This window comes from Vigna angularis, chromosome 3 (assembly GCF_016808095.1).
Source record: "Vigna angularis cultivar LongXiaoDou No.4 chromosome 3, ASM1680809v1, whole genome shotgun sequence".
Taxonomy (NCBI): domain Eukaryota; kingdom Viridiplantae; phylum Streptophyta; class Magnoliopsida; order Fabales; family Fabaceae; genus Vigna; species Vigna angularis.
Window position 1 is genome coordinate 39,016,777 of NC_068972.1, and position 27,864 is coordinate 39,044,640.

General features: G+C 34.8%; 3 protein-coding genes across 3 annotated transcripts; all 3 read left to right on the forward strand.

Moving 5' to 3' along the window:
• Nucleotides 1–1,014: 1,014 nt before the first annotated feature.
• Nucleotides 1,015–2,749, forward strand: LOC108325724 (cytochrome P450 93A3). The gene is made up of 2 exons (XM_017558818.2): nt 1,015–1,929; nt 2,014–2,749. The coding sequence occupies exons 1-2, from the start codon at nt 1,015–1,017 to the stop codon at nt 2,650–2,652; spliced, it is 1,554 nt and encodes a 517-aa protein (XP_017414307.1). The 3' UTR covers nt 2,653–2,749.
• A 3,916-nt stretch (nt 2,750–6,665) lies between these two features.
• On the forward strand, nt 6,666–10,085 carry LOC108325425 (cytochrome P450 93A3). Its single transcript, XM_017558494.2, has 3 exons — nt 6,666–7,180; nt 8,811–9,255; nt 9,342–10,085. The coding sequence occupies exons 1-3, from the start codon at nt 6,666–6,668 to the stop codon at nt 9,951–9,953; spliced, it is 1,572 nt and encodes a 523-aa protein (XP_017413983.1). The 3' UTR covers nt 9,954–10,085.
• A 7,020-nt stretch (nt 10,086–17,105) lies between these two features.
• Nucleotides 17,106–22,156, forward strand: LOC108324065 (FT-interacting protein 1). Its single transcript, XM_017556863.2, has 2 exons — nt 17,106–17,339; nt 19,477–22,156. The coding sequence occupies exon 2, from the start codon at nt 19,542–19,544 to the stop codon at nt 21,930–21,932; it is 2,391 nt and encodes a 796-aa protein (XP_017412352.1). The 5' UTR covers nt 17,106–17,339; nt 19,477–19,541; the 3' UTR covers nt 21,933–22,156.
• Nucleotides 22,157–27,864: the final 5,708 nt, after the last annotated feature.

Below are 27,864 nucleotides of genomic sequence, written 5' to 3' on the forward strand. Positions count from 1 at the left end.
AAAATACAATTAAAGTCGTGAAGAAGAGATTAAATATCTTAAAAATACAAATGAACTTTATAAATTTAGAACAATTAAACAGTTAAGAGATAATAAAAATAATTAAACAAATTTGGTAATCTTTAATTTCTACCAATTAAACAAATTTTTTAAAACAGTTACATCTATTAAATTCTACACTAATTCTCACAAACTTTACTTCTAAATTCATTCTCCATTACTTCCAAATCCACTCAAATAAACACAAAAAAAAGTTTACCCTCAAATCCACTCAATCATTCCCTCCCAAATCATCTCCTTCAAACTCCCTCAAGTGAACACACCCTTAAGAGATAATAAAAATAAATAAATAATAAAAGAAAAAAAGAAAAAGAAAGAGTTACCAAACTAATAAATCATTTGTGTTTTAATAATTTAAAACTGTTTCGGTGTACATTTTCCTGTGTGTCTCTGTTGCTCCTGGATGTCTGGGATGCTTGCATTTCTTCAACTGTTGTCCTTCGTATTCACCAAAGGAGGGGGAGGTACCTGCAAAGATACTCCGACGTTCAAGTCAGATATGAGTTGTGGAGCTGAAGCTCAGAAGAGAGTAATTGGATACTGCTCTGAAATATTATTCAGGATCTCTAGAGCATAAAGAGAACGTACCTGGACTTGGGTCCTGTCACTGTATTTATAAAGAATAAAAATAACCACCTTACCTAAAAGTGTGGTTAGTGGCTTTGACTGATATTTTAACTGTCTAAAATATCTAAGATATTTATGTTATTACATAAATATCCTTACTACATAACAAAAACTATAACAAGAATTAAAACAAATAAATATGTACTTTTTATTTTTATCCTCATTTAATTTTATGTCAACATTTACGCAATTCTAGAAGAAATTTGGCGACAAATGAATTATTGATATATAAAATAACTTTTTATCATTTTGATGATTTGGTGGGCAGCATATAAGAATGATAAACTTAGTTGTGTTGTTCAGAATAGAAACATTTTTCCAATATTCATGGCTGAATTTGGTGACTATTTTGTGCTGCTTCTCTTGTGGCTATCCTCAATATTCTTGTTACATGTAATCCTAAAAAAGTTTCGTATGAGGCCACGCCTACCACCAAGTCCTAGACCCCTCCCTGTATTAGGACACCTGCACCTCCTCACCAACCTCCCCCACCAAGCATTTCACACCATCTCATCACGCTATGGCCCTTTGGTCTACCTCTTCTTTGGTTCCAAACCTTGTGTTCTTGTTTCATCGCCTGAAATGGCATCTCAGTGCCTCAAAACCAACGAATCATGCTTCCTAAACCGACCCAAAAGAACAAATTTGGACTACATCACATACGGTTCTTCAGATTTTGTGCTGGCACCCTATGGACCTTATTGGAGGTTCATGAAAAGGGTTTGCATGACTGAACTCCTCGGAAGCCGCATGCTTCACCAGCACCTTCCCATTAGAGCTGAGGAGACAAGGCTGTTCTTGAACAGCATGATGCAAAAGGCTGGTTTCAGAGAGGAGGTGAACATAGGCAAGGAGCTAGCCATGCTCACAAATAACATAATCACAAGAATGGCTTTGAGAAGAAGGTGTTGTGATGTTGAAGGGGAAGGGCACCAGTTGATTGAGCTGGTGAAAGAGATGACTGAGCTTGGTGGGAAGTTCAACTTGGGAGACATGTTGTGGTTTGTTAGGAAGTTGGACTTGCAGGGGTTTGGTAAAAAGCTTGAGAGAGTTAGAAGTAGGTACGATGCCATAATGGAGAAGATCATAAAGGAACACGAAGATGCAAGAAGAAAGAAGAAGGAAAAAGGTGGTGATGGAGATGAAACAGTGAAGGATTTACTTGATATTCTGCTTGATATCTATGCTGATGAACATTCAGAGATTAGATTAACAAGAGAAAATATCAAGGCCTTCATAATGGTAATTAGAAGTCCCTTTAAAGATTTCATTCAGGAACTTTATAAAGTAAACTTACAATGAGATTTTTGGTTATGTAATTTGCAGAATATGTTTGGTGCTGGAACCGAGACATCAGCCACTACAATAGAATGGGCTTTGGCTGAGCTAATCAACCATCCAGACATGATGGTAAAAGCAAGGGAAGAGATTGAATCAGTGGTTGGAAAGAACAGATTGGTGGAGGAATCAGATATTCCTAACCTTCCTTATGTTCAGTCCATAGTGAAGGAAACAATGAGGCTTCACCCCACAGGACCTTTGATAGTGAGGCAATCCACTGAAGATTGTAATGTTAAAGGGTATGAGATTCCAGCAAAAAGCACTGTGTTTGTGAATGTATGGGCCATTGGTAGAGATCCAAAGTACTGGGAAAAGCCAGTTGAGTTCAAGCCAGAGAGGTTCCTTGATGAAGAGGGAAAAAGCCCTTTGGATTTGAAGGGGCAGCATTTTGAACTTTTGTCATTTGGAGCTGGGAGAAGAAGCTGCCCTGGTGCTTCACTGGCTTTGCAGATCATTCCCACAACACTGGCTGGAATGATTCAGTGTTTTGAATGGAAGGTTGGTCAAGATGGTAAAGGAGTAGTTGACATGGAAGAGGGACCTGGAATGGCACTTCCTAGGGCACATCCCTTGCTATGTCTTCCAGTCGTTAGGCTTTGTCCTTTCGCTATAAGGGTATGTTAAGATCAACTTTTTCCTAAGCCCTTGCACCCAAATGAACAAGAACATAATATGATATCATGTAGGAATGTCCTTTTAACATTTTCTTAAGTAAAGCTGGCATGGATTAATGTTGATTGACTTTGTTATTATATATATGTAGTTTGTTATTTTCCTGTATGAAATGTTTGATTTTGAATGATGGAAACAACACATAGAATAATAAAATGGGGGTAATGTTAATCATAGCAATAATACATACACTAGAGGACAGGGAACATCAAATATCACCTATTTATGCCATGGACCACCAATAACTAAATATTAATTAAGGTAGCTATTTATAAGATTAATACAACTTCAAAAGAATAAAATTGTAAACACTTTTGAATTGCCAACCATATTATTTTGAGGTACTTTTTAATCATTTTTTAATTATGTTTTGTAAACGACTAATTAATTTCTAATAAGTTTAACTTCGAATATATCATGACAAAATTGAGAAAAAAAAATACAAAAGTTGTGTCATGTGATTAGTTAGTTAATCAATTTTAATTATAATCAGCCAATAACTTTGGATTTTTACGATGAAGAGATCAAATTTTGATGCAGTCATACGCTTTCCACTGATTAAAAGTGGTTAGAATCATTTTCGTTATGAAACGTTGGTATCCAAAAAAATAGCTTGAGTTCTGTTTATGGTGGAAGATTGCAGAGGGTACAGAATTTTAGAGTACAATCTAATGTGTTAGTGATAAATGTTTTAATTTTTACCATAATTATCTTCAAATCATTTTAGCAGACTCTTTTTTATTAAGTTATCACAATTTTTTTTTTAATTCAGAAGTATTGGAATCTATAAAAAAGTCGATCTTTCTGAAAAATGAAACTTGTGAAAAGGAAAAGCGTTTAAACGCGTTTCTTTGAGAAAATTTACTTGGATAAAGAAATTTAAATATTTAAATATATTAAGTTCAATTGTTTTTACTTTAGATAATTTAAATTTATTGAATTTTAATTAGTGCAGATAATATTTTAATTAACACTAAATAAAAAAATTAATATTTAAAAATACTATTAATGAATTTTTTTTATTAAAGTTAATCAAACACCATTAATATTTTTCGATTGATGTTGAATAGGATTTTCTGGGTTGATATTGATTGAAGTCATTGGTCGTTATTTTAATTCAATTGTTTTTGCTATTATCCCAATTGAAAATTCTTCCTGAATTACGAATTATATTAATTCAAATAAAGGTTTTTTCGTCATTCATTACTAATTTAACAAAACTTCTTTTGTTTGACACCTGTCCTAAATGGAGGTTTTTTCGTCATTTTATTATTTTCTGGCCAGTTGACTATTATATCCTTACCTTTATCTTTTTCTCTCATCCTATGCAGCGCTATTTTCGTATTTTTGGCATTCCCGCTTTTTCTCCGTTTTGACGTTATGATGGACGTAATTTCCCGCTCTTCTTCTTCAAAGTTTGTTCTACTACTCCTTATTATGTGACCAGAAAACTGAAGTTCAGGTATTCTTGAACCTAATTTGGTTTTCGTATCTTCGTTCTGAAAGAAGTTATTTTCGTTATTGCGTATCTTCTCCGTCTTCTCTTGGTATTAGCCTAAACTGTATCATCTGATTTGTTTTTCGTATATTTTTTATTTTTCTGAAAGAAGGTTTTTTCGTTTATGCTTATCTTCAAAACCGCAACAACAATGGTGAGGGGTTTGAGTTGGCTTTGTAAGAGAAGAAAACAGGGGAGAATGTATACCACTAGGCCTATTTTCTAGACAACTTCAAAGGATCCAAAACAATGTAAACCAATGTTTATGCAATTCTACTGAATGTTGCATGTGAGGTTGCAGTTTCACCAATGCAAAATCACCAACTTGCATTTGGACATCACGCTTATTTTTATCAGCTTGTTGCTTCATATAATTTTGGGATTTTAACAAATGTTGTTGTAATTGAATAAGCAATTGATCTCGGACACAATTTCATGTAATAATCAAACACATAACCACCTTGTTACAATTTGAACAATTCGACCATAGGGCAATCAAAGGGATGATATTCTAAAGCTGGCGTAAGAGCCAACCAATGAGATATCCCTAATTGGAAACGTGACATTCATCGAGTTAATAGGGGAGGAAGTTTTGGTCGATGTCCTTCCATAAAGATGAGAACTGTTATGCAGAAACAAGGTTAAGGAAGCTTGAATCTGTTCCATGCAAAGATTTTTCTCCCGATAATGATGTTCAGTTGTTTCACCAATATGACGAATTTCCTCTGCGTGAACGTTCATTGTTGTTTGTAAGTCGCGCAATCTTATATTCTCAGTCATGAAAGTCAATGAAATAAACATGTGTTTTATTATTGAATCAACCAGCTGAAACGTCAATAATATTAACAAGATTACAATGATCCAAATTGTTGTTACGTCTTTGTAAAGTTTCCACCACTATACCTGAGAAAAAGAAATTCCAAGATTAAGTAGAGGATAGAAGAATGTTGTCAGAAAAAAGAAAAAAAAAAGAATATTGTAGAAGAAATTAGTACAAGATATTTTTTCTATATCTTTTCCAATACGAAATCTTTTCATTTATTGTTAGTTTTCTTCTTACGTGTGTCACACCTGTCATGTGTCTTTCCTAGATCAGTTGCTCAGTTGCTGTTGCTGATGATCTTATAGTCATTACACAATGAAAGTGAAAAATATATCAGAAGTTAAAGATTGAATATTTTACTTCCCTTATCTTCATTGCTAAAATATCGTTTTATCAATTGAAAATGGTTAGTATTTCATTATCTCAAGAATTAATATGATAGCTTCATTTAAGAGGTAATATTAATTGCAATCAAAATCATCTTCCTGATTATACTATCTTGACTTTGACTTTTATTCATACTATACATTCAGAATTTCATACAAAACAAAATTATTCACTTCATATTTTAGGAATGACTGTGAATTCAGGTATTATCTCAAGAATTTTGTATTTAATGATTGCCACCAACAATGTATTACAGCTTATAATTCATCATCCATTCCAAAACCTTTAGTCTGTTATGTGAATCTGGATGTTCTATGTTGCTGATTACCATCATTCTAAAAACTTAATAAAAGTAGCCTGATATTTCTAATGTATTGAAAAATTTAACTCAAAAAATATATCTTTATTTTTCTCTTAGAATTATTTTATGAAAAAACAACTAATATTTTTTTCCCAAAAATTATTACGTTTAGTAATATTACATTTGAAAAAAAATAAGGGAATAAAAAAATAAATATTTATTATTTATATTACACAACATAATATAAATATAATATACTTTTTCTCTTTCATTTGCATTTCATTTTTCTTTTCTCTCTTATTTTATACATTATTTGTTATATATTTTTCATGTCTTTTTTATAAGAACTAAATTTGAAAGTTGAGTTTATGTTTTTTACTGGGATTAATTTACAATGTCTCGTGCGTTAATTTCCTTTTACAAAAATACCTCTAATTATCGGTTTTTTCTGTGTTTAATGAATCGGTAAAACACATTAATGTGTTAGACTTTTTTATGATTTGAATAATTTTATTTTATCCTTCCATATTAATTTGTATAATTTTATTTCATGCCCTCAAATTAATAAAACCAATAGAAATTGAGGCAACAAATATATCACACATATGAAAGATTAAGTGAATTAAATATTCGAAACACAAACATAAAAAGATGTCTCAAGAGACCATATAAATTTAATGTTGGTAACGAAATTAATTAATTTTTCATTTTATTTTTCGTGAACATGTTAACTATAGTTTTATAAAAGTGAGAAAAGCTTAATTAACTCTCTAAATTTTCAACTCTACACTATATTTTGAGGTGGAAAGTATCTTCTCTCAAGTAACCAATATCACGGAGGAAAAAATTACTCACACATGTCAGTTTTTGTTTTCATCAACAAACTTCCATATTTTTTTTATAATATTTGGTCTGTGTTTGTTACCTTGTCTTTTTCTACCATCATTATACAAGACATGAAAAATTTTCCAAGGATGTTCCAAAACTTACACGCAATCATGGCGGAAACAGAAGCTCAAACCTACGTGCAACTCTTCTTCATCTGGTTACTCTCCACCATCGTGTTTCGCGCCATACTCTGGTCCATGCGCCGCCATCCCCGCCGTCCACCTGGGCCACCCTCTCTCCCGATCATCGGCCACCTCCACCTGATCTCCGCCCTCCCTCACCGGTCATTCCAGGCACTGGCCACGCGCTACGGGCCCATCATGCAGATCTTCCTGGGGTCTGTTTCGTGCGTTGTGGTTTCGTCCCCGGAACTGGCGAAAGAGTTCCTGAAAACTAACGAGAGTAGCTTCTCGAACCGTTTTGTAAGTGCGGCGGTTCACCACCTGTCGTACGGATCTAAAGGCTTCCTCTTCGCGCGCTACGGAAGCTTCTGGAAGTTCATGAAGAAGATATGCATGTCGGAGCTTCTTGGTTCCCGCACCCTCGACCAGTTCCTCCACGTCAGGGAACAAGAGACTCGAAGGTATATAAAACTTTAGAAAAATATTATTTCACAGACCTAAATTTTGAACGTTAATTTGATACAATTTTTACTTACTTTTCTTTTTTTTTTCCTTAAAAAAATGAAAAATAATTCTTTCACACACCATTTTACATTTATTTGATATTATTTTTACTTATTCTTTTTCTCTTTTTTATTGAAAAAATGTAAAATTTTACACTTTTATGATAATTTTATCCTTATATCCAGTATTAAATGAATATAAAAGTGTGTTATGGTACCATTCCTCTAAAAACATACAAAATTTTACACTTTTATGACCATTTTACTATCATGTGTCAAATGAAAGTAAAAATGTGTCACGATACCATTTTTTAAAACTTTACCATATATCACACTTTTGCGACTGTTTATATATATATATATATATATATATATATATATATATATATATATATATATATATATATATATAATTATTTTTTATCACTTTAAACTGAATATTTGAAATCAAAATAATCATGTTATATTTTAGAAAAGAGAAAGTCAAATAAAATAGTTTACTAGCATGAAAAATAAACAAAAATTTTCGTAGAAATTAAAGTTACTGATTCATTTATTTTAGATAGTATATAAATATATTAATATATCTAATGGTTAAATATAATTTTATTTCTTAAATTTTGTTTTAAATTTGAAATTCTTCCATGTCTCGTATTTTCGTACCATATTATTCTCAAAAATTTAGATATAGATATATATTTCCTTAAACTCAAATATGTTAAATTTTTTACAGATCAAACTATGTTTTAAGTTATGTTTTAAGTTAGTGTTTAAGTTGTTTAAATTATTTAACAAGTTCTAATTCAAATATCAACTTAAAACACTATTTAACTTGTAAAAAAAATACTATATTTAAGTTTAAAAGATTACGTACAATCAATTCATTTTCAAAACTTTAAGATCAAAAAATATATAAAATTAAGACAAAAACAAATTTTAATTTTATGTTAAAGTTTAAGAATTAGAACATATTTAAGCTTATATAATTAGAGTCTCTTATTTTAATTTAAATACTGCAAAAACTTTTTATGTTGAATAAAATGGAATTGCTATAAACATGAGACAAAAATTAATTTTTATGTACCATTTTGCTTATTTTCTATGTAACAATAGTCTGATTTATATTTTTGTTTGATTTGAGTTAATGACGTGTTCATCTGTAGAGCAATAGTTAATTATACAAAACTATTAATGTCTCTTTTAATACTTAGAGAGAGGGGTAACTAAATATCTATATATACACCATCGAACAACATTTATTTTGAATTAATTTTAATAAGTATATATTTGAATTAATTGTATATTTACCTGACATTCACCGTAATCACGCTGTGGCTCAGGAGTCCAAAAAGTAATCTATGAAACATAAATCAAATTCAATTAGATAGGACGGTTTGTTTCTCCTTATTATGTTTTGAAAGAAGAAGGTAAGCATATTTACATCTTTTGTATGTTTTTCCTATCTGTTTATTAAACAAAAATACTTTTCTTTCATGTACTTTTGAATTAGTAATTGTTTTGAAAATGATTTCATTTATGTTTAAACTTGTTCCAATCGAACAACCGTTCATTTTTTATATCCGACAAGGTTTCTCCGCGTGTTGCGGACGAAGGGGGAGGCGCGTGAAGCCGTGGATGTAGGCGGGGAGTTGTTGACTCTGACGAACAGTGTGATATCGAGAATGGTGTTGGGACGAACGTGGTGCGAGAGCGAGGGCGAGGTGGCGGAAGTGAGAAAGATGGTGGAGGACACGGTAGAGCTGGCGGGGAAGTTCAATGTGGGAGATTTCGTGTGGGTGTGCAGGTGGTTGGATTTGCAGAGAATGAAGAAGAGGGTTGAAGAGATTGTGGAGAAGTTTGATGGGATGATGGAGAGGGTAATAAGGGAGCATATGGAGGAGAGACAGAGAAGAAAGGAGAGAGGAGATGAAGAGGAAAAAGTTAGGGATTTGCTTCACATTCTCTTGGACATTCATGAAGATGAGAGCAGGGAGATGAAGTTAACCAGAGAGAATGTAAAGGCTTTTATCTTGGTAACTAACTCTCTTTTAACTTCACTCAAAATTATTTGTTATATATAATATATGGAGTGTTGAATTTGAGAAGTTGCATCATGCAGGACATATTGATGGCAGGAACAGATACATCTGCTATAACAATAGAGTGGGCGCTAGCGGAGTTAATAAGAAACCCTAAGGTGATGGAGAAAGCGAGAGAAGAGATAGAATCAGTGAGAGGAAATAAGAGTGGAGTGATTGGAGAGTCAGATATTGTTAACCTTCCGTACATGCGAAGCATAGTGAAAGAAACCCTAAGGCTGCACCCGACAACGCCGATGATTGGAAGAGAGTCATCGGAGAAGATGAAGGTTTGTGGATATGAGATTGGAGAAAAGACGTGGTTGCTTGTGAACTTGTGGTCGATGGGAAGGGACCCTAAGGTTTGGGAAGAGGCTCTTGAGTTCAGGCCAGAGAGGTTCATGGGAGAGGAGAAACAGTTTGATATAAGAGGACAGAACTTTGAACTTATGCCATTTGGGACAGGGAGAAGGGTGTGTCCTGGTGCTTCACTTGCACTTCAGGTTGTGACCTCCAACCTTGCTGCTATGGTTCAGTGCTTTGATTGGAAGGTTGAAGGGAGTGTTAGCATGGAAGAGAAACCATCCATGACCCTTCCAAGGGCACATCCTTTGTTCTGTGTCCCTGTGCCTCGATTCTCACTTTCCTTCTAGTTTATGGGGGTTCACTATAACAATAAGACCAACTTTCACTTGAAGGTGGTCACAATTTTATCAAACCAATGTAAACTAACTATGTTTTGTTTGAGGGTAATGAATAATATTTGTTCGTTTGTAAAACCCCAACTTAATTTTCATTTATTAAAATTATATAGGTTTCTTTAAGTTTCTCTCCATAATAACGATACATTGTATATATTGTTGCTATATTTATCTATGCATGTTTCCAATCATATAAGCAAAGATTGAGTTGGGTAATTTGGAAAGTATATATTTGATTATACCATCATGGGAAAGTAGGAGCTATGATAAAGGGATTTTAGGAGTGTTTTATGGGATATACAAAATTACATTCTTGTATATATTAGGACACAATTATTGAATACAGACAAAACATTCCAAAATATCAGTTTTGACATGGTATCAGAGCCACATGACGGAAGCCGTAAAGCCTCAGACTGATGGTTCCAAGAAACCTGCACCTCCATACGATTTAAACTCAAATGACAACCCTGGTAACGTGATCACACAAGTGCAGTTGCGGGGAGAAAATTATGAAGAATGGGCCCGAGAAATGAAAGTTTCGTTACGTGCCCGCAGAAAATGGGGTTTTCTAGATGGAACTCATCAACAACCTCGATGGCACACTGGAAATGGAAGATTGGTGGACTGTTCAATCCATGCTTGTGTCATGGATAATGAATACCATTGAAACTATCTTGCGTTCAACCGTGACATATGCGGAAACTGTAAAGGAGTTATGGGAGGATATTAGAGATCGTTTTTCTATTGTAAATGGTCCAAGGATCCAATAGTTGAAGGCGGAATTAGCAGATTGCAAGCAACAAGGGATGACAATGGTTTCCTGGGAAATTAAAAACACTCTAGGACTAACTCGCAAACTATTAGCAGATTCCAAGGTGTTCATGTGGAGGATGCAAATGTGATATTCCATCTAAACTTGAAAGACGAAGAGAAGAAGAGAGGGTTCACCAATTTTTGATGGGCTATGATGATGCAAGCTATGGTACGATGCGCTCTAACATTCTGGCTGGCGATCCTCTACCATCGTTAAATCGAGTGTACGCCATTCTAGTGCAAGAAGAAAGGGTGAAAACCATCAATAGATCGAAGGAAGAAAGAGGAGCAGTCATGGGTCTTGCGGTACAGGCAGGATATAGAGCGAAAGGGAGAGGAGACACAAAAGACAAATTGATGGTGTGCTCTTATTGTGGGAAGGTAGGACATGATGCTAAGAAGTGTTTCCAAGTCATCGGATATCCTGAATGGTGGAGTGATCGCCCACGAAACGAAGGCGGAACTAATAACAAAAATCAGCACAGAAATGGGATTTCAGCAGGACGAGGCAGAGGAGGCATGGCCCAAGCTAATGCAACACATGTTGTAGGCAATCATGTGACTAGGTGTGACCCGAACTTGGGAAATCCGAGCTGCCTGGTTTGAGTAACGAACAATGACAGAATCTGGTTGAGATGCTGAACAACCGTAAGACATGTGAGAATGAGAAAATGATCGGTAAGCATCCCAACGACATATGGATAATAGACACTGGTGCTTCTAACAATATGACAGGGAATTTGAAGAGTTTTTCTGAAAAGAGAACAATACAAGGTTGTCCGATGGGATTGCCTGATGAAGAACAAGTTATTGCCACCAAAGAAGGGACGTTGATTCTCGATGGTGGTCTTAAACTTGACAATGTCCTTTATGTGCCAAAATTACAATGTAGTCTTATTTCTGTGTCGCAAATGATAGACCAAACAAAATGTGTAATGCAGTTTACACATAATCATCATGATCTTTGGCATAAACGAATGAGGCATCCTTCCTTTAAAGTTGTCCAATTGATTCCTAATGTCAATAGTAGTGGGAGAAAGTGTTTGAATAAGGTTTGTGAAATCTGTGAAGAAGCAAAGCAAACAAAAGACAAGTTTCCCTTAAGTACTTTTCGTGCAACAAGCATTTTTTATTTAATACATTGTGATTTGTGGGGTCCCTATAGAACACCTTCATCTTGTGGTGCATCCTATTTTTTAACATTAGTGCATGATTATTCTCGCGGTGTTTGGATATACTTATTGAGAGACAATAGCGAAGTATCTCAAACAATGATAAATTTCTTTGCTCTAATTGAACGCCAATTTGAAAAGCGTGTTAAAGTGGTCAGAAGTGATAATGGAATTGAATTCACTTGTTTAAAAAGATATTTCATTGATCATGGGATTATTCATCAAAAATCATGTGTGGGCACACCGCAACAGAATGGAAGAGTAGGGCAAAAATATGGACATATTTTGAATATAGCAAGGGCGCTACGATTTTAAGGGAAACTTTCGATCCAGTTTTGGGGTGAATGTATTCTGACCGCTGGGTACCTGATTAATCTGACTCCATCCCTCACTCTTGGTGGTAAAACACCATATGCACTTATCCATGGAAAATCTCCTTCCTATGACCACTTAAGAGTGTTTGGCTCACTATGCTACACACACAATCAAGACAGAAAAGGAGATAAATTTGATAGTAAAAGTCATAATTGTATTTGTTGGCTACCCTTATGGACAAAAGGGATGAAAATTATTCGACTTAGAGAAAGAGGTATTCTTTGTTTCCCGATATGTCAAATTTGTTGAAACAAAATTCCTTTTTGAAGAAGCAAGCATCACATATCCTCTTACTCAAGTGTCCATCAACCCTCCTTTCCCGGGAGAAGAATATCTTGTACATGACGACACAAATATTGATGTCAGGGGGTACTAGCGAAGCGCATGATGAAACCCAACGCCTTGAACCTATTCTATAAACACAGAACTGCACAAATGCAATGTCCGGCAGTAGCGATGAACCAGAAAGCAACATTGCTTCCTCCTCACAACTTGGAAGAGGTCATCGGATCAAGCAATCTTCTGTGAAGTTACGTGAGTATGTGACAAACACCATGATCAAGTTGAGCCCATCTGTTCGTTCCTCCGCTACATCACATCATTCTGGTGCGTGTTATCCTATAGCTCACTATGTTAATTGTGATAGATTTTCATATCAGCATCGTCAGTTCCTTGCAGCAGTAAATGTGGATCGACAACCTATGCATTTTTCAAAAGCTATACAAGATTCACGCTGGCAAGCAGCCATGGCCAATGAGCTTCAAGCTCTTTAAAATAATGGCACATGGACCTTAACCACCTTACCTCCAGGGAAGAAAGCTTTGGGTTGCAAGTGGATTTACAAAATCAAGTATCACTCAGATGGTACCGTTGAGAGCTTCAAAGCAAGGCTAGTCATTTTGGGAAATTACCAAGTTGAAGGGATAAACTACACTGAAACTTTTGCCCCAGTGGCAAAAATGGTTACTGTACGTACAATATTGGCTGTAGCTGCTGCTGAAGCATGGGAACTTCACCAAATGGATGTTCACAATGCTTTCCTACACGATGACCTTCAAGAACATGTGTACATGAAATTGCCCCCCGGCTTCATGGTGGAAAACCAAGGAATGGTCTGCAAACTCCATAAATCGCTTTATGGTTTACGACAAGCACCAAGATGTTGGTTTGCTAAGCTCTCTGTTGCTCTGAAGAAGTATGGGTTTCGGCAGTCTTGTTCTGATTATTCCCTATTCACTTTGCGGACTGCCACTATAAATATTGTAGTGCTCGTTTATGTGGATGATCTTATTATTTCAAGTGATGATTCTGAAGCTATTCGCCGATTTAAAATTTATCTTCATACATGTTTTCATATGAAAGATTTGGGGAGATTGAAATATTTTCTTGGAGTGGAAGTTGCTTGTTCACCCACAAGAATTTACTTGTGTCAAAGAAAATACGCCTTAGATATTATCCTTGAGGCAGGTTTACTTGGAGTCAAACCAACTCCTCTTCCTCTTGAAGAAAATCATCGCTTAGCATTGGCTGAAGGTCCTTTGTTGTCTGATCCAGCTTGTTATCGACGTCTTGTTGGACGCCTCATCTACTTGTGTTTCACTAGACCCGAGCTGTCTTACAGTGTCCACACTTTGTCTCAATTCATGCAGCAACCTCGAGAAGATCATTGGCATGTTGCTTTACGTGTGGTTTGTTACTTAAAAGGGAACCCCGGGCAAGGCATTCTTTTGCGTAGTGACAGTGATTTGAATTTGTATGGGTGGTGTGACTCGGATTGGGTTGGTTGTCCACTTATTCGCAAATCTGTTACAGGATGGTACATCTCTCTTGGTCGCTCTCCTATTTCATGGAAGACCAAAAAGCAACACACAGTCTCCCGATCATCTGCCGAAGCAGAATATCGTTCCATGGCCAACACCATATGTGAATTGAAGTGGCTGAAAGACATTTTATCTAATCTTGGTGTGCCTCACCCTCACCCAATTCATATCCATTGTGACAGTCAATCCGCTCTTCATATAGCTAAGAATCCGGTTTTCCATGAACGCACAAAGCACATTGAGGCTGATTGCCACTTTATTCGTGATGAGGTTCTTAAGAATACTATTAAGCTCTCTTATGTCCGTAGTCGTACTCAGCTTGCCGATATATTCACCAAGGCTCTTGGAACAAAGCAATTCTTATTCTTGTTAAGCAAGTTGGGCATCCAAAATTTTGCATGCGCCCACTTGAGGGTGGGTAATAACGATATGTGGTATATATTGTTGCTATATTTATCTCTGCACGTTTCCAATCTTATCAGCAAAGATTGAGTTGGGTAATTTGGAAAGTATATATTTGATTATACTATCATGGGAAAGTAGGAGCTGTGATAGGGGGATTTTAGGAGTGTTTTATGGGATATAGAAAATTACATTCTTGTATATATTAGGACACAATTATTGAATACAGATAGAACATTCCAAAATATCAGTTTTGACACTCCACAATTTTATGAACTTTTCATTTGAAGTTTTTTTTAAGACGAATGTGGGCTTTATCCTGACATTTATGAATATAGGACAGTTGGTGACTTAAAATTTACACTTTAAAGTAAATCATCTGAAGTTCTAAAGATTTCTAAATTCAACTATCAGTTAGAATGACTTTTTTATCAAATTAAAAACAGTGTTGTGTCATTAATCTTATTGTTATTTTTATAAATTTTTTGGGGAAAAAGTGATAATGACAATAAATTTAGAAGTTGTCTATAATGGTAAGAACTCTCAATTAAATTAAGATCGTTCTCACTCATAATGAATTTTTTTTATATTTTTTAGATTAATTATATTTTTGGTTTTAGTTTTTCTTTAAAATTTTGTTCTATTTAAGTTATTTTTTATTTAGAAAGTAAGAGATTACTAATGTTGTTTTCTTTACATGACAAATGATATGTTATGTCCCAATCTTTTTAAGACTTGAAAATTTAAATAGAATGAAATTTGAAAGAGGGATGAAAAACCAAAAACACGTAATAGTTTAATGACAAAAAAACATAATTAACCCTTTCTTTTAAACATAACTGAATGTGAAATAATTTGTAAACCTAGGTGGTGTCAGAAATATGAATATGTGGATTAAAAATAATTATTATTATTATAAAATAATATCAAATAATACTTAAAATTTATCTATTTGTGACATCTTATTGTTCGTGTGATTCGTTGTCCTTCATCACTTTGTTCATTTTGCGAAAAGTAAGGATGTTGAACAACTAAGTGTGATGACTGAAAAGACACTAGTGGAAGATAAAATGACATTGATGAAGTACTTGAATTATGTGGAGATGGTGATGTCATGCTTAAAGTCACAAACATGTATTCAGCACCAAAGGTTGAAGGAGATGAAAAGAATGCGTAGAAGGATAGGACTTGTTAGAAGGGGTTGTTAGATAGGTGTAGAAAATCTACAAAAGATCCAACATGGATAGGAAAATGTTTTGAAGGAGAGTGGAGAAGTTCTTGTAGCGTATGATACTGTACCATAAATAATAAAATTGTTGTCATCGAAATATTGTAAAAATAGAAATATGTAACAATGTAGTTTATGTACCACTATATGTACGATTTACTGTCACGTAAATTATCATCATTTCATCTTATGTTCTTTGAATGACAATTTTTTGTCATTCCAGAGTACAATTTGTTGCTTATGATATGTTCCTCAATCTCTGTTATTTCTTCCTCTAAGTTATCCTTGTGAGTTTGATCGAAGTTGAGTGGATCAAAAGAAATATTTTGTCCTGAACCCAAATTTTCGCACTACCTTATTTCTGTTTATTAAAATTCAATCTTTACATAACAAATTACAAGAACGATTATCAAAGAAGTTCATGTTCACACCCAATAAAACAGAACCTGGTGGCGGTGAAAGTATGCAACATTATTCGACTAAATCTAAGGAATTTATCATTCTTTCCACTACAAAAAATTCCCATGTCTATCTAACATTAAGTTAAAGACGAATAAAGACAAGAGAATAACCTTCTAAAGCATCTTTTGAACTTCACTTACTCCATACCCTTCCATGCTGTTTTCTCCTTTTTCTTTCATTATTCACTATTTCTTGTGTCTTCTTCAACCTAATTCATATACACGTTGTCAAATTACTACAACACACATATCTCATATCATGCATATATCAAAGTTTCCACAAGATAGGCTAAGGGCAAAATGGGCTTTTAGCGACAAAATTTTCCATTTTGAAAAGTTATGAAAGAAAGACAAGAGAATCAATGAAAGTGGGCAGCGATTACGTGCAAGTCCACCTCGATCTTATTCTAAAAAATCTATCTTTGTCCTCTCAAATGGGTTGGCAATAAACTTTTACAAAAAAAATGGAATTTTTAGCAGTGCCTTTTCTTACCTTTACTTTAATTATCAAAGTGTCTACATGAAGCACAAAATTGTGGAATGTTCCTCTAGCATGGTTAGAAAAGCACATTGATATCTTTAGCCAAATAAATAAATAAATATAAAAGGAAAAAGAAAGCACCTTTGTATCATTTTTCTCAATCACCATTTTCAATCTTTAATGGGTTCCTCTTAATTTTCTATATGCCTAAATAAAATATTCTCTAGTTTTCAGAAAGTGACCTTTGAAAGAGGCCCAATTTCCCACCCAAGATTAACAAAAAAGGACAAAGTTATCTTGAAGCGTTTTTTGCACAATGATTCTCAATTCATAAAGTGTCTTGAAATTGGTACAACTCTTATGATATAGAAAGTTGTTGGTTGGCTTTGGAAAAGCCTTTTAGTCATGAGTGTTATATACCGTGAGAGAAACATTAACCTTGTTTTACAACAACCAAAAACATCCGTGAGAGAGTGTAAGAGTTGTCCACTTGTTGTGCTAGACAGTGAGGTGTGGGTGAGAAGCAGAAGTCAGAGAAGATTTATTATCAAAGAACCCCTTGGAACATTTTCTGCAATTAGAGGTAAGGGGTTTAACTTATAGTGTATGATGGGTAGAAGGTGATTATTTTTAAAGTGATGATGCATTCATGACCTTGGTATAATATCTTTTACGTATGGATTGGGTAGAGGGGTGGTCGTATGTTAATTTTCATTTTGCTATTGTAATGGGTATATATGTTTTGGGCACTTGGAATGATGCATGTTTATGGAAAATATGATGGGTACACTTAAACCATGTTGTATTGTGTATCATTTTGCATCCTTTTTACCTTGTATGAGTTAAACACCTTGAAGGGACACTTATCTATACTCTTTGACCAAGAGTGTGGGTAGGATGGGAGTGAGAGTTGTCTTCCATTGTTGGAAGAAAAAGACTTGGACTATGAAAATGAGAATGAAGGAGTGAAGTGTGATACTTTGAAGGAGTATAAAGAAGAGGAGGAGAGCTTAGAGAGAGTTTCTTCAAAATGGGTTGTTTAGTTTTGTGATAGAAAGAGAAGATGAGGAAGAAACGCGAACAGAGGGCACAATTTTGGATCATCAAGGTTGGTGTGATGTGTGGAAGAGGATCATGAAGAGAGAAGATTGGAAAAGATGAGAGTCTTGGACTTTGGGTTGTTCACGTAAAAGAGAGAAGGGAAATTGAAGAGAAGAGGGAGGGGAGAGAAGGTTAGTGTCTCATGTAAGTGTTAAAAATAAAAAGTGTGTTGGTAGTGTGTTGGTACTTGAGGAGAGAGAAAAGAAAAGGGAATGAGATGGTTTTATTAGTGATACATGAAAGAAAAAGTAAACAAGATGGAGGGACAAAGAGAAACTTACGTAAAAAGCAAAAAGGAGAGAGAATTTTTTTTTTTTTGTGTGAGAAAAATAAAGTTTTGATTTTAGAATAAAAAAACTTGTGGGGACCACTTGGGTGGTAGAATTAAAAGGAGAGTGTATTTAAGGTAAAAAGGGGTATATTAAAAAGTGTGTTTTAATTTGTGTTGTAATTTTAGTAAAAGCGGATGTGCACCACAAATATTGGTTTTAGTGGATGGGTTGTGAAATTAACAATTTCACTTGGGTGTATCAGTAAGAAAAGTAATTTAATTAATTAATTGTGAAAATTAAGTTATTTAATTAATTGTGAATTTTAATAAATTGTTGATTAATTTTTCTAGTGTTATTTTAAACAATTATTGAGAATTGTTGGTTATTTTCTTAGTCTATTATTGGTTTATTTATACATGTTATTGAAAATATGTATGAATTTGTGATTGAGCACATCTATTTTGTTTGATGTCTTCTACGTAGACTATGTTATTTACTTTGTAACTTCGTCTAATACTATAATAAATGCAAGTCTTGCGTGAGACTGAGATTCAAGTGTCACCTCCTTCTACGTGAAGAGGTGAATGTTTCACCCGATGACTTCGGCTCGTGTTGAGTATAGTGTATCGTTACGTGTAGTATCGATGTTTTTACTCGTTAGTCCTAGAGGAGTCAGGAAGATAGGTCTGAAGTCGCGATGGAAGACGGCTCGAGTTGCATGTTATTGAGAACAGGTTATGACGACGAATTACAAGGAAAAGACATTAGTTTATGAAAGGCTTCTCAGCGATGTCATGTTTTCCGTTGTTATACATATATAGAGTCATGGATTTGTTATAGTTTATGTGTAATGTGTTTATGATGTGTTGTTATATGCTATTTTCAATTACTCACCCTTGTATGTTGTGGTTGTATGTTGTGATTGTGGTTTCCACATGCGATGATCGTACTTGTACGGGAGTACGGGAGTAAATGATAATGCAGATAAAGCTGAACTGGAATAGATCTTCGAGAGAGACGGAAAATAAAACTTGTTGGGATTTTTATAATGTTTTCTTATTAAGTTTGTTTGATTTTGTTATTTTAAGGATGGTTTGTTGTAATGTATCAACTGATGTGTGTATGATTTGTTTATGTGATGTATTGTTAAAAAAAAATACTTTCATAAAATTCATACTCCAAGATTATTTTTTCTTTTTTATATATCCTATAAGGAGTGTTACACCATCTCTGTCATTGTAATTAGTAATACCATTGTTGGAATCAGGTTCAAGACATAAGCATCTAAACCAAAAGAAAATTCGCAGTAAATTTGTCTTTCACGAATTTTCATGTTTTGTTTCACAGACACATGAATTAGAGGTTGAGCAACGAGAAGAAATTTGAAAGGTGAAGTTTTCAAAGTCGAAACCATGAGTTCTCAAGCAGCAGCAAAGGGGAACCAGGAAGACTACAAGCTGAAGAACACAAAACCAGAGCTTGGAGAAAGGTGGCCACATGGAGGGCAACGTGGAGGGAGTGGTTGGTTATACAGTGAGAGAGCCACAAGCACTTATGACTTGGTGGAACAGATGTTCTATCTCTATGTCCGTGTTGTGAAGGCCAAGGACCTTCCACCAAATCCCGTCACCAGCAACGTTGACCCTTATGTTGAAGTGAAGGTTGGAAACTACAAGGGGAAAACAAGGCATTTTGAGAAGAAGACCAGCCCTGAGTGGAAGCAGGTTTTTGCATTTTCAAAAGAGAAGATTCAGTCCTCAGTTGTTGAGGTATTTGTGAGAGACAAAGACATGGTGGCCAGAGATGACTACATTGGAAAAGTGGAGTTTGACATGCATGAAGTGCCAACAAGGGTACCCCCAGATAGCCCTTTGGCTCCTCAGTGGTATAGGCTTGAGAATCTCAGAGGGGAAGCAAGGAGTAGAGGAGAGATCATGCTTGCAGTTTGGATGGGGACACAAGCTGATGAAGCATTCCCTGAGGCTTGGCATTCAGATTCTGCTTCAGTTAAAGGAGAAGGGGTTTATAATATCAGGTCAAAGGTTTATGTTAACCCAAAACTATGGTATCTAAGGGTTAATGTGATTGAAGCTCAAGATGTGGAGCCACAGGACAAAAGCCAGCCACCCCAAGTTTTTGTGAAGGGTCAAGTTGGACAACAAGTGCTCAAGACCAAGCTGTGTCCAGCAAAAACACCAAACCCCATGTGGAATGAGGATTTGGTGTTTGTGGCAGCCGAGCCATTTGAGGAAAAGCTTGTGCTAACGGTTGAGAACAAGGCTTCCCCTGGGAAGGATGAGGTTGTGGCAAAAATAGCCTTGCCTCTTAACAAGTTTGAGATCCGTTTGGATCACAGAGCAGTGCACTCACACTGGTACAACCTTGAGAGGTTTGGCTTTGGTGTGTTGGAGGGTGACAAGAGGAACGAGACCAAGTTCTCAAGTAGGATTCACCTGAGGGTGTGTCTTGAGGGTGCTTATCATGTGCTAGATGAATTCACAATGTATATCAGTGACACAAGGCCAACTGCCAGACAACTTTGGAAGCAGCCAATTGGGATTCTTGAAGTGGGGATACTCAGTGCTCAAGGGCTCCAATCTATGAAGACAAACAATGGTAAAGGGTCAACAGATGCTTATTGTGTGGCCAAGTATGGTCAGAAATGGGTGAGAACCAGAACAATCACCGAGAGCTTTAATCCCAAATGGAATGAGCAATACACATGGGAAGTGTATGATCCTTGCACTGTCATAACTTTTGGGGTGTTTGACAACTGCCATTTGGGTGGTGGAGGCCAAACTCAAGGAAGTGGAGCCAAAATTGACTCAAGAATTGGCAAGGTGAGGATTCGTCTATCAACCTTGGAAATGGATAGGATTTACACAAACTCATACCCTCTGCTTGTTCTGAAACCCTCTGGGTTGAAGAAGATGGGTGAGCTTCAATTGGCCATTCGTTTCACCTGTCTCTCCATGGCTCACATAATCTACCTTTATGGACACCCTTTTTTGCCAAAAATGCATTACCTACATCCATTCACTGTGAACCAGTTGGAAAGTCTGAGGTATCAGGCTATGAACATTGTGGCAGTGAGGCTTGGGAGAGCAGAACCACCACTGAGGAAAGAGGTTGTGGAGTACATGCTGGACGTGGACTCTCACATATGGAGCATGAGAAGAAGCAAAGCCAATTTCTTCAGAATTGTGTCACTCTTTTCAGGTGCAATATCAATGAGCAGGTGGCTTGGTGAGGTGCAACAGTGGAAGAATCCAGTGACCACAATTCTAGTGCATGTCCTCTTTTTCATCTTGATATGTTACCCTGAACTGATCCTCCCCACCATGTTCCTCTACATGTTTCTCATTGGAATATGGAACTTCAGGTTCAGGCCAAGGCACCCTCCAGAAATGGACACAAAACTTTCTTGGGCAGAAGCAGCACGCCCAGATGAACTTGATGAAGAGTTTGACACTTTTCCCACTTCAAAGGCTCAGGATGTGATAAGAATGAGGTATGATAGGCTAAGGAGTGTGGCTGGGAGAATACAAACTGTTGTTGGAGACATTGCAACTCAGGGTGAGAGATTTCACATCCTGCTCAGTTGGAGAGACCCTAGAGCAACAAGCCTCTTTCTCATTTTCTGCCTCGTTGCTGCTGTGGCATTGTATGTCACACCCTTCAAGGTTGTGGCTTCAGTTGCTGGCATTTTCTGGCTAAGACACCCCAAGTTCAGAAGCAAGCTACCCTCACTGCCTAGTAATTTCTTCAAGAGGTTGCCATCTCGTGCAGATAACATGATTTGAGGTTGCAATTGCTTTTCATCATCTTATCAAATTTTTCATTCTTGAGTTACATGGGATTAGTAAATCAATCTCCTATATTTTCCCTAATATTCATTTTGTGTTAGTTATACATATGATCTCATTCAAAACTTCTCATGTGGATCAAATTCTCTGTTATTTTTATGTATTTACTCAAATCCAGAAACTTATGCATGAACCTATGACATGAGACACGAATTACCTAATTTTTGTGCATTGGATTATATTCAATGGTGCTAATTTATATATGTAAAATAGAATACCTATATACGGTGAAATTAACAAAAAAAAAAACACATACACACACACTAAACCTCGTCGTATATGTGATAAAATTTGACTAACTTAATTTACATGACAAACTCAGGTACAACTGGAATAAAAAAAATGTTGAAATAGTTTATTTTAATATTTACAAATTCTATCTTATCTTATAGTTTTCTATTTAAAAGAAAATGCAAAACTGGAAGTAACCATAACGACAGATATTTTCTTACAACTTTCTAACAAATACAATAATATACATTCCTACTTTAGTATTCTTGATAATGAAAAAAAAATATCGTGAAACAAAGATCTCTGTAAGTTTATATATTAGTCAACGTGGGCCAGAAATGGCCCATAAATAATTAGTGACATAATTGGGCCACTGGACAGAGTATAGTTCACTGGACCCGAATCTCTAAACATTTCTTTTTACACTCTCATAAAGTAGTGAAAGGACTTATTTATCTTTATTTTCTTAGTTTCATCATCTTCTTTAGATATATCACTAAAAATAACTTAACTTATCCATGTGGATATAGTCCGAAACTCTTTCCGTTTAATAATCCTTACAGTAACGAGTATTAATATGAATATTGTTTGATTTTTTTAATTGAATTTAAGAATAAGATGAATATATATGACTATATATATTTCTATATACGTTATTTTTATTTTTATTTTATAATTCTTCTTTTTTTTTTAGATACAAACTTTTTTTATTATTTTAAGTATTTTTCTTGTCATAAAATATATTTGTATCTTGAAGATATTTTTTTTCTTATCATAATATTTATATAATTATGTTCAAATTATATATATATATATATATATATATATATATATATATATCAATTAAATAGCAAAGAATTACATCTTTATGATGAATTACCTAGATTTAGTTATGAAATATTTCATAACAATTTACACTACAAAAATATGTAATTTTACTGGGGGTTTTTTCAATATTACCGGCGGTTTTAACCCCCGCAAATCACATTTCCCGCGGTTGGACCAACCGTTGGGAACACGGCCGTCGCCAAGTAAGTACCGGCGGTTCTGGAAAAAACCGCCGGTACTAGCGGGGGTTTCCGGAAACCGCCGGAATTACCAGAGGTTTTGTCGAAACCGCCGAAATTAGCGGGGGTTCTATGAAAACCGCCGGGAATTACGGGGTTACTCAAAAACCGCCGGAACTAACTAGGGTTATCTCAAAACCGTCCCTATTTTGCATGTGTAGTTTACTGGGGTTAAAACCGCCGGGAATTTATACAGTTCATTCTTTTTTTATTGTGATAAAATTAGATTATGATAAAAATGATTTTATTGACAAAACAAACAATAAATTAATATGAACTAAAATTGAATAATATTGTATAAAATAAACTATATTGTTCAACCTAATATCATTCATACAACTAATTGTTCATGCATAAAAATTAAAAATAAAGATGTTCATTACATATGTTCAATATAGATGTTCAATACAAATGTTCAATACTAAAAGTATGACTCATAAAAATATTCAATAACAATATCTAATTTTCTTCTTCATTACATCTATTGTTTGGCCCACTCCCTTGATCAGATACCTACAATATAACATAATAGTTAGTCGATAATATATTTAATTAAAAAAATCATACAAATAAATTTAATAATTATTACCGATGATCGTTGAAATACTACAAACTGTGAAGGCAATGAACCTTGATGATTTTGCAACAAAAGTGTCATCATTTCCTTCATTTCATTGACTTGTGATGTCAATGAAGATACCTATAACAGAAATATTTATTTAAAAAGTGAGAAATATGATACCTAACATGTTAATCTTAAAAGGAATAAACCAAGTAAATATTCATTAACCTGAGATTCTAATTTAACATTAGAAGAAGTCAATGAAGATACCTATAACAAAAAAATTTATTTAAAAAGTGAGAAATATGATACCTAACATGTTAATCTTAAAGGGAACAAACCAAATAAATATTTAAATATTCATTAACCTGAGCTTGTAATTCAACATTAGAAGGAGTAGATGAAGATGATCCAAAATGAGAACGAGCATGGACTCCAAAGACTTTAGATGGGCAAGGACCCAAACCTAGACCGCGAACACGACCACAATGCTCTTGGATTCCTAAAACATGAGCTAATGAATCTAAACTTGATATTTCTTTTGACATGAGCTAATGTATCTATTACATGACATCTATAGACATGTATATAGTACACATGACATTGAGTTCTTCATTTAAGTAATATCATTTGAACGAGACTATAAAGAGATATATAACTAAACCAATCACAAAAAAAAGATTGGAACTTACACCAATTTCCCTTGCCTCATCATTGATAAAAGCTCCATTGGTCTTCTTATGAGTAGCTATCCAAACTTCTCCTCTGCTAACTTTGTGCCCACACTCGTTTTCCTATGAAAATTAACAAATTCTTATTAGGTATATCATAAATATTATGAGAAACAGAAAATTGAAGATAAATAACACTTCACCATTTCTTCCCTCTTCCTTGCAATGCTCTTGGATCCCCCTGTGTGAGCAAGAGTTTGTTTTGTCCTATTATGCTTATTTTTTAGGGCAATCTCCTAACATTGTGATAAAAAAAGTTATTAAATCATAACAGAATTTTATGAAAAGAAATGTAGGTTTTACCTTTGTTCTTTCATCAAGTCGATAGTCAACAAAAGAAGCCCAATGATCTCTATCTATGCCTTCTGGAGCCATGGCAATCAATTCATCTCTAGTTCGCGTCCCATCATCTCTTTGTTGCCATAATTCTTGCCGACAATCTCTCCATTTATGATTAAGCGCTTTCAAGATGTAATTGATTTGAATATCGGAATTCACTTCAAACTTTGTCTTCAAAACAAATTTTAATAAAAAATTAACAACAATTACCCAATAAATAAATTTTGGATGTCTTTTTTGTAATGGTATTTTGTATTTACATTACTTACTTGAATGGTATTTTGAATCATGTCTTCTTTGTAACTTTTGGGAATCTTCTTCCAAGAAGAATAACAAATAGGGAATACCTTGAAGTTTCTAGCGATACTTCCCAAGAATCGATTCAATAATGCGCCACCATCTCCAATTGGTTGATATTCCTCATTCCAATGTACAATAATCCTTTCATTTTGAGGCAAATTCCAAACATAATTTGTTTTTAAGTGTTTGGTAGTCATCTTACGTTGGTCATCTGTGAAGAAAGAAAATTTGTGTCAAATACTCTTGTGTCAAACAACTTCAGCAGTAACTATTCATATAAGTAACATAATGAAAGCATTAATATGTTGAACTTGTGTCTTACCAATAACATCAACCAACCATGCTCCCTTGTGTGTTGGTGGCCTTTCTTGTTCAACTTCCAACTGAGTATCCTGATTTTCATCTTGTTCATGTTCATCTTATACATGAGAATTTTCTCCTACTTGAGGTGGTGAATGAAGAGCATCTTCATTTGAGGGCTACACAAGGGATGATGAGAAAGCAAAAGAAATTATCATTATTGTTATTAAATTTCAACAAAAAAGTGAGTTAACTTAGTGAGTCACGTTTCTTTGAATTTCAGGCATTTGTTGTCAGATTCCATCTGCACAAGCAATTAACATTTTAGTAGTCACAAAAACCTTTATTTTTTCTACATGCTAACACCTGACACTTCTTTGCATTTTCTTCCTACTTGGTATTTTGGAACAGGGAGCAGCTATTGATCGTATCCTTGGAGAGATAGTTCATAACAAAGGCATGACAGTACCAATTGACTATGACCTATGCATTGGGCACTTTCTAGCCAAGGTGAGTGCACTTCATTTGATTTCCAATTCTTAGTTCAGCTTTGATTTTGCATTTTCAGAGCATTTTTTTTATCATATGTACTTCTTCTAAAAGATTCTAATACAGAACTACTTCTAGTTTTTTATCATACAAAACCTTCTTGGATAATTCAAGAGTAATTCTCTAGGTACAGTTATATTCTTCAAAGTTTTTAGAAATATATCCTTATTTACATTTGACAACGTATATATACCAGGAAGATATCTACCATTCTCATCAGGCCACAGATCTGGTCTAATACCCCAAAGTTGTAAGTCCTTTCTTGCCTTTAGATTGTCTTTGCATTTATTATTTGTACTATCATTCAACAATGTGAACAATATATTGTCACAAACATTTTTTTCAATGTGCATAACATCCAGATTGTGGTGCAATAAGTTATCTACCCAATAAGGAAGGTCAAAAAATATACTCTTCTTTCGCCATTGTAGAGTATCTACCTTAGGATGATCAACTCTGCGTTGTCTTTTTGACCTTTCTTCAATTATAGGTTCTTTCCCAAATTCAACGTGAACATTCCCAAGTTGTTGTAGGATATCATGTCCTGAGATTGCCATTGGTTGGCTTCTATTTTCAATAGTTCCATCAAACCTGCTATGAGCCAATCTAAACTTATGTCTTCCATCTAACCACCGACGATGACTTATAAAACAAAATTTCCCACCTTTGACAAGCTTCTTAGGAGTAGTGTCAAAATTACATCTCGGACATGCCAATCTTGTATGTGTGTTCCATCCAGATAAGGTTCCAAGTCCTGGAAAGTCACTAATAGTCCACAATATGGTTGCACGCATATCAAATACTTCATTTCCATATGAATCAAAAGTTTTAATTCCAGTGTTCCACAACTCCTTCAACTCTTCTATTAATGGTTGTAAGTAAACATCAATATCATTGCCCGGTGCTCGCTTTCCAGGAATGATCATGGACAAAATGAATGAACTTTGTTTCATGCACATCCAAGGAGGAAGGTTGTATGGTATGAGAACAACTGGCCAAATACTGTGATTGGTGCTCAAGTTCCCATATGGATTGAACCCATCAGTAGCTAAACCGAGTCTCACGTTTCGAGGGTCTAAGGCAAATTGAGGGTGCATTAAGTCAAATTTCTTCCATGCTTCAGAATCTCTTGGATGTCTTAACATGCCTTCATCCGTACTTTCTGATGCATGCCATCTCATATGCTCAGCTATTTTAGATGACAAAAACATCCTCTGTAATCGAGGCTTCAAAGGAAAATACCTTAACACCTTTGCAGGAATCTTCTTTCGCTTATTAACAACAACATCATCACCAATTGTATTTCTCTTTTTTGGCTTCCATCTTGATGTCTTACATTTCTTACAAGAATCTTTATCTTTGTCTTCTCCAACATACAACATACAATCATTCGGGCAAGCATCAATTTTGGTGTAATGAAGACCAAGCTTGCTAATCACTTTTTTGGCTTCATAGAATGAATTTGGAATTTTAGCATGTTCAAATGCATCTGCTAGCAATTCCAGTATCATGGACATAGCTTTGTCACTTATTCTGCATAGACATTTGATGTGATACAACTTCACCAAGAAAGAAAGTTTTGAATATTTATCACATCCTTCATATAAGCTCTGTTGTCCATCTTGCATTAATTCAAAAAAATTTGTCCCATCATGACTTCTAGTATGGCTTGACTCTGCACCCATATCGTCATCATCCACCATGTCGTTGGTTGAGCAATGATGTGCAAATACATCATTAATCATTTCACACATATTATCATTAATTTCAACTCTTCCACCATCTTCTTC